This window comes from Drosophila willistoni (assembly GCF_018902025.1).
Source record: "Drosophila willistoni isolate 14030-0811.24 chromosome 2L unlocalized genomic scaffold, UCI_dwil_1.1 Seg168, whole genome shotgun sequence".
Taxonomy (NCBI): domain Eukaryota; kingdom Metazoa; phylum Arthropoda; class Insecta; order Diptera; family Drosophilidae; genus Drosophila; species Drosophila willistoni.
This window is the reverse complement of record NW_025814047.1, coordinates 2,193,685-2,202,016: the sequence shown is the minus strand read 5'-3', so window position 1 is coordinate 2,202,016 and position 8,332 is coordinate 2,193,685. Positions and strand designations below refer to the sequence as shown.

Here is an 8,332-nt window from a genome sequence, read left to right as displayed (position 1 = left end):
AGCAGGTACACGCCTACACACACACACACTCCACTCAAACACCTACACCACTTACACACTTTGAGAATCAATCCCAGAGGCTTTTTAAATAATTATCTGAAAGAAACAAACAAATTAGGCAACAACAACAAAGAAAAGCAGCGAGAACAATTTATGTTTACAGATAAAGTTTATAGAAGAGACGCTCAAGTGAAGTGTAGCAAAACGCAGGTGAATTGGAAATGCATCGGCTCGATAGTGATTTGTTTTTGCCTAGAAGAAGAATGAAAAGGAACAGATAACAAGTTATTGCCGACACACTCACACACACACACAAACACAAACACACAAGCAGGAAGAACACTAATTCCCAAAGCTTCTTCTTTAACTATCTCTTTCTAAACCTCTTCTAATGCTGCCTCCTCTCTATCTAAGACATACAAACACACAAATTAACAAAGATGCAATAGAAAGTCAACTGCCCTTATAAGTAGACTATATTTTTGATGCAAACACTAGTAAAATCAAATGAAACTTTGTTCCAGTTGCAATTTTGGTTTTAAAATTTAATTTCATATCGAAAATTTGTTTGCTTTATTAAAGAAAAAGATATAGATACTAACCTTCCCTAATCCAACCACGCCCCACTATTCTCCAGGCTAAATGTTGCTCTCTTCTATCGACTGTCTTGTGATGTCTTCTGATACTATTTCCTCTCCTCCTAGCATCTTTAACCACCAACATTTCTTTATCACAGCCCACCACCATCACCACCACCATTACAACCACTATCTTTGTTTCACTCGATCTATCTATTTCACCTTCTCTACTACAACAACTACTACTACAACTACAACTACTACTAACTACTGCATAAATCAACTGTGAGTATATAATTAAACAAATAACAACACACTCAAATACTGCGTGTTACTTATTCATTAAGTCGAATTATATTAACATTCTTTTGTTTGCTTGACTTTGGACACGACTGCTCCTCCCACTACTCCCCCCTTTTGAGGCGGTCTTCTACGGTCTGCGCAGGCAGCAACAAAACAAAACAAAAAAGAACAAACTAACAAAACAAAAATTTAACAGAATTTAAACACCATGCGCTAAAAACAAAAAACAAACAAAACAAAACAAAAAAATGAATGAACTTTTCTATAACTTTTTTTAACAAACAAAAACCAAAAAAGGCAAAAAAAATAAAAAAACAAAACGATTTTGTAGCAAAATTTGTGCAAATTTTAACACATAAAAAAGTCTCTATAATATAATTAATACAAACAAATAAAGCAAGCAAATTCTTAAATTAAATTTAACTTAACAAAAAACAAAAAAAAAAAAAACAACCACACGAATTTTTCGAACTTTAAATATGGAAAAAGAAAATCTGTAAGCTTCGATAAAACACATTTAAACACATTTAGCAAATGAAATGAAACAGGAAATAAAAAAGGGCTAAAACAAAAGGCAAGTCTCAAGCATTTGGTCGTCAGACAAATTGCCAAGACTTAGCCAAATGAAATGAGCAAAAATTGTAACGCTAAAGAAAAAAAAAAAACTCGCCGAAAAAAACAAAACATTAAGAGCAACAAATTGTTTAATTTTCATTTGCAAAACAGGCAGCAAAATGCTAGAAAAAAAAGGAAACACTTAACTTGTTTAAGCAACTTACAATATTTCAAAACATAGGCAACTATAACAACTTAAGCCCTATATCTATGCATATATATATATATAAATTTAACGAATATTGTAAAATTTGCAAGACAACAAACAGACAAAACAAACAAACCAAGAAACAATAACAACATACAGAAATTTCTTTAATGAGAAAAAAAAGAAGAAAAATACACAAACATTTTAAAAACCTCGAAACAAAACGAAACCAAAAAAAAAATTTGTTTTCTTTTTTTGCCTTTGGCAGACGGATTAGTGAACTATATCGAATCTATATCGAATTGGCTAAAACCTTTTTGTTTTTTGGTTTTCACAGACACTAGAAAAAATCTGTTTCAATTACCATTTTGTGGATATACGATACTCTGATACTGATTCCAAGTTGCTGTTGGATGATGAAAAGCTCCAAAGTCAAGTAATTAAATTAAGCGCCCTCAAACTACTCATCAAAAGGATCCATTCACCTAAGAAGGATGGTCAGGATACAACCTACTGTTGGCATCGGAAACTTACTCTTCGAATCTCTCCCCATCTGTCTATCCTCTTCCTGTAGATGTGTGTTGAAACATCTCCAAATGGGTTGTTCTCATTGCCGATTCGTACTAACTTTAAGAAAAATTCAAAAGTCAAACATTCTTTACTGGTTAATCGTCTAATGAAGATTACTGTTCTTAACAATCGGAAATGAGAACAACTTTATAAAATCTCATATGAATTTAACAAATTATACATGCCGTATATTGTATGTATGTCTAATCAGCCACCTAAAAAACGATTTCAGCGTTAAATAATACATATATGTAGCTGCTAAATGGAATAATATTAATTACATATTTTTAATGAACATATACCCCCAACCACACGCCTACATACAAACATACTTACCTACCATTATCCAAATGTACCTTTATAAAATAACAAATAAAACGTATAAAATAATAATAAAAGAAAAACCTAATTGGCCACAGCAATTTCAATTTTCAATTCGAAATCTCGCGAAATATTCTTGCCATAGAAGGTGCTAGAAATATGTATATGTCGTATAATTGCACAAAATAATAGAATAACTACAACATTATTCCAATTCTGATTGAAATATAAATGTTTGTTAAATAATAACAATTGTCAGTAATATTCTTTTCAGCTCTCTAAATGTGCAAAAACCAAAACAAAGTAAATGAAAAAACGAAAATCATCAAATGATAAGCAATTGTAGGCCTTGAAAGTATGAAAAGTTATTAACTCATACATAAAATGAGAATATTTTAAAAAGCATATACAAGAGAAAACTGTATGATTTTAAAATGAAAACCCATAATAATTTAAACAATTTAGTTTTTGTTTCGATGAGAACTAAGTTTTTTTTTTTAAGTCCTTAGCTATTTGTAAATATGTAAATTTATTTCAAATAATTAAGTTTCATGCATTAATTTGCAGCGCATAGTAGGACTCATCCAAATGCCTAAAAGTAGGCAACAAGTTTAACTCACAAACACTTAAACGTACACCCACACACATACACACATACAGTCAAATGGTAATTTCTGGGTTTTTACTATAAAAAAAAGAGTTTTTCTGAAAAGTTTGAATTTTCTTTCAAACAGCTACAGTTACAACATCAAATAGATAATAAATTCTTGATTCGATGTCTAATTTTAAATACATATGATAAATATGTATGTATGTTGAAAGCATATAACTATATATATATATACACACAATTAAAGCTTTACTAACTAAAAAAACAAACCACTCACACAAACACAAACAAACACTCAGTAATAATTAAAAATACATTTCATTTTCAAATCGAATTCGTAATAAACAACAACAACAAAAACTTCAACTTATGCAGAACTGTAACTTTAACTGTAATTTCTACTAATTAAGCGCTGTAAACGACAAGTCTAACAAATCAGAATCACAAATTTCATTTTCTAATTACCAAATAGAAAGAGTTTTCCAATGGAACAAGTATTAAGTATATAAATGCATTGTATATGAATATATCTAAACCAACTAAAAATCGGAGAAAGTTTAACAAGAATCAAATGTCATAGCTGATTGGATATAATCGTAACTAATTGAATGAAATTGATAACAAATAACAAAAACAATTTTCATAATACGAAATTCTATTCTATTTAACAGGCAAATGAAAATCCAATAAAGACAAACAGAATAAATAAATAAATTTTTGCATTGGTATTTTTTATATGTGGCGCCATCTTTTGCATGGAAGCAAAAGCTCACAACTGGGAAAGCTTGCCATGGCATCTACAGGAGCTTTATTAAGGACCCTTAAGGAGAAATTGAACAACGGTCAATTAATTTCCTAGTTGTAGTAAACAATTTCTGACGTTAGTTTTTTTAAATTTTTAACCTGGGTTTGAATTTTATGTAGGTAGCAATGTGATTTTATCGATAAAGCATCCACTTCGAAGTTCGATAGGTGTTAATGGGCAGTCCTGGCGATTATTGTAAGTGTTTTTAAGGCCTTGGAAGTGTCCGCTGATTATGGAAACGTATTCGAGTTCTATTTCAATAATCTGCGAAAGAAACCAAAGATTAAAGCACTGCACACCGTGAATGACATAAGAGGGCTGCCTTATGTCTTCAAACCGATGCCAAGTTAAAGGTCTGCTGTGAATGTTTTCGTCATGTAATTTTTTAATAGTAAATGCGAGTGTTAAATAATTTTTAATAATTAATGACGAAAGCCTTCAATGAGCTAAATATTATAAAATATATTGAAAATTTACCTTAAAACTTTATAATTGCATACATTGAGTACATCGAATCAATACTTTAAAAAACTGCAGTGGCAAAGGTATATTCTAACGCCCTTGCAAAGCCACATGTTTGATAAACTGTTTGACAAAACAAAACTTGAGCCACATTGTACAAAAAAGGTAATAATTCGAATGTTTTCTTTCGACTGGTCTTTAAGGCTTGTTATTAACTCTTTTGCCCATTACCTCCTTAGTTTGTAATTTAAGACAAATTTTAGGTACTACTGAATCTGTGGATCAATAAAAATGAAAGAGGCAAATCAATTTTTTACTGAATTTTTAAGAAAAATGCACATAATTGATGTTCAATCTGACTTTTAAGCTAAAGTCACCTACGCGATTTTTACATATGTGTATAGTATAAACATATTTTAAGGTTTCTCAAGAACAAGCAGAATGCGGTATAAAAGTATCCGAAAGTTCAATACAAATTAAACATTTTATAATGTTTAGCCTCTCGGAATAAAACCGATACCATTCATTGATATTTGAAGTAATGTCACAAGAAGAGGAAAGAGCAAAGACAAGCTTTGAGAATATAAATCACACCTATACCATTTTAAATCTTACATTTTCCTTTGTATGTTCGAAACGATTCATCTAATTGAGCCATTACAGCTTAATTTGGACGATATGATTAATATTTTATATAATTTCAAGTCTTTTTGTACCATTGTTTTTACATTTACACAATTGCAGTTTTCCAGTAAAATAATGAGATCGTTCTTGTGCCAAAATGTTAATAATGGGCTGAGTTTTGACTTTGAGATTTTTTAGAAAATCGGATGAAAACTGGTTGCTCGCCGTTAGCCATATCTGTTCACTTCGATTTGGTCAAAATCCATACTGGTCCATACAAAAAAACCTTTACTAAACGCAATCCACAGGTAATAGATAAAGAGCATGTTTAATGTAGTGCGATTATTTCATATAAGATGAGTTTAAATAAAATAAATTTATTAATATATTTTGCTACAATCCTCGTTAAGATGTTTTTTTAATTGTCCGGAGGATGTGGAAAACTTTTGGGGCTGAATGTTTAGAAAGAACAGATATGGAAAAAAGTTAAAAAAAATTAAAATAAGTTACTAATAGGTGTTTCCACAAGTTTAAATTAATGGTTCGAATGAGCAGGCAGATTGTCTGTAGAGCCCTGTTTTAAGAACTCTCATCGGCAGACCTGGGTAACCACTCTAGAATTGAAAGGCCATACCACTACTTCAACACTAAAACCAGTTGCGAATTGTAACTGGATGAAGCGAATGAAGGCAAGCATAGATTACAATTCCAAAGTTCTTTTTAGTTTTCAAGTGGAAGAAGCATACATAGTTCAAACAAACTATGCATCACACTGTAATATTATTATATAGTATATTCTAATATATTCAAAACCCTATTTGTTTTTTGGATAGTTCTAAACGTTGTTTTACAATTAATTCGTAAACTCCGTGCCTTAGGTTTGATATGCGACATTTAATTAAATAGGTCGATACAATAATTTTTTAAATGAATGTTTAACTGAATGATTTTAGAGTCCTTTGGGTAAGCCTCAAATTCGATTTCTCTCAATTAAGTTGAGATTCTCCACTAGTTTTAACGATTATGTGGCTGTTTACATTGAGTTTCTTCCACTCAAAATGGTAAAAGCGCCCATGGTTCTACGTAAGATTTCTCTGGACTTTACGTTTACATTTTTTGTGAATGAATAAAGCTTTGGCCGTGTTGCGTTAGCTTTACGCCGGAAATTCTCTTGCCGCCAAAAGCTCAATTTTTTCCCTCTCTGGCTGGTGGCTCAGGTGCTCTTTCTCTCTCCGGATGCAGTGGGGAGGATGCTATTTTGAACAAAGTCGCCAGAGGTGAAATGCGTTTTCAGAACGTGGACGAGGAGGAGGAGGAGGAGGATGGCGGCAGACAAGTTGCAGTCTGCCGCTTTCTGGGTTGCCACATTTCTTGTGTGTTTCTTTTTCTATTGTTTTGTTTGTTTTGCTTTGATTTTGAATAGTTCTCGCGCTCGGGTTTTGGCATCGTGTTATTTTTGGGCACACGAGAGGAGAAACTGTCATCCTCTCGCTCTCCTTGTCTCGCGGTGTCTCTCGCTCTCGTGCTCTGTGTGTGTTTATTATGGTCGTGCTGGTTGTATATAGTAGATTGCCATTTTGTGTCGTCTCAGTTGCTAACGGGACATCGAACGGTGCAGTCGCCGATGCTGCTGCGATTGTGTTAGTGTTGTTGTTATTATTTGAAACGATGATGATGAAGTTGATGGTAGAGTTGATGATGTTGTTCTTGTTCTTGTTGTTACTCTCGTGTAGTGAAGTAAAGTGCCGTTAGGATATTCGTAAAGTCGTTGCGGAATGTCCTTGCCACAGGCACACACACCCATACAAGTGAAGCAATACACACACACACACACACACGCACAGATGCTTTGGCACTTTCCTGTAACCTCGCTCACGGTCAGGCTACAATGAATTAAAGAATTGCACTCGGTGCATTATCTCTAGGTCGGATTCAGATTCAGCAAAAAGTTCAAGGGTCCATAAAAAGCAATAAAAGATACTTTTCCACCAACCAACTGAATCGAGAGAGAAAGAGAGAGAGAGAGACAGCGACATTTGGATATTAGCATAAAGTGGCCGGAAGAAGATAGCCAAGCCCGGCCCCGGCCAGAGATGCCCAATACTGCCAGCAATATCCCTTTTTTTTGTAGCATGAGCCGGCCCAAGGTCTAAACCGAAAAGAGGATGATGCCATGCAATATGCATTTACTCTGAGCACCACAGTCAATCGAGATGAGCGAACGTGGTGGCGCCGGTGGCGGTGGGGCTCTCACCAGCAGCGGCGGTGCCGGAGGTGGTCGACATGCCCGTGTCAGCCCAATACCAGGTCGGGGAAAGATTGCCTATTCACCTTGCCCACGCTCAGAGCCGCCACAGGATCTGCCACTGCCAGTGCCAGCGCCGTCTGCGCGCAATTGCCTGGCCATACCCATGTCCTCGCTGCAGACGGCCAATGGACCCAACAGCAAAGGTAAGCCAAATGCAAGAGAGACAGAATGCCATGTCACTCACATATATTTATAGGCCTTAATAGCTTAATTGGCTTGGAAATTCAAATGTACCTTCACACATACTTAAATATTTCTTGGCATCTAATTGTTGGGATTGTTCGTTTGGGGTTGCTGCAGCTGCCTCCACACCTGAGCCGCCTGTTCTACCCATTATACCCATTAGACCCTTATATCTGCTGCATTTGTGCCTGGCAATCATAACAATATTTTTGATGTTTTCGCCATGACATATTTCGTGTCTTAATACTCTATTTATTGTGATAGATTAGACGAATTATTGCTTTGGCTTAGTTTGAAATAAAAGTTATTACTCAAGTTTATTACATAAACAAACATGGCTTCATTTATTTAGATAAATTCATATCATTTGCCGAACTAGGGCAGTGATATTGAGAAACTTTGCTCCCTAAACTATGCAATAAGAAGTGTAAAATTTGTTTGTTTTAAAAAGTAAAGAATTATTGGAATGTCCTGTCGAATAATAAAAGATTGCTTATACACATTTAGTATGTTACAAGGCATATGAAAAGTTGTAAGTTTCTTGAAAACATTTCAAGCCTATTGCATACTTTAAGGGGCAAAGTTTTCTAATTTTACAGCCCTAGATCCGCTTATGATTTACAATTTTACATAATGCATTTAGAAGAGCTAGCCTAATATTTATGGTTTTAAAGGACTTCCTCGAAGCGTTAACTATATTATGTATATTAAGCAATTTAAGGTTACTTTTAAATATTTCACAAAGATGTGAAAAAAGCACAGAAATGTTGTCGGTATAGTTATCTGCCACTTGTATCACCAGCAG

The 8,332-nt window shown here is 34.0% G+C and overlaps 1 protein-coding gene across 1 annotated transcript in view; it reads left to right on the top strand.

Moving 5' to 3' along the window:
* Positions 1 to 6,678: 6,678 nt before the first annotated feature.
* Positions 6,679 to 8,332, top strand: part of LOC6643374 (serine/threonine-protein kinase WNK1) — a 32,402-nt gene continuing 30,748 nt past the window's right edge. The window contains exon 1 of the mRNA XM_023176346.2: positions 6,679 to 7,487. Within this exon, the coding sequence (XP_023032114.1) occupies positions 7,250 to 7,487 (238 nt within the window). The 5' untranslated portion in view covers positions 6,679 to 7,249. The remainder of the gene's footprint in view (positions 7,488 to 8,332) is intronic.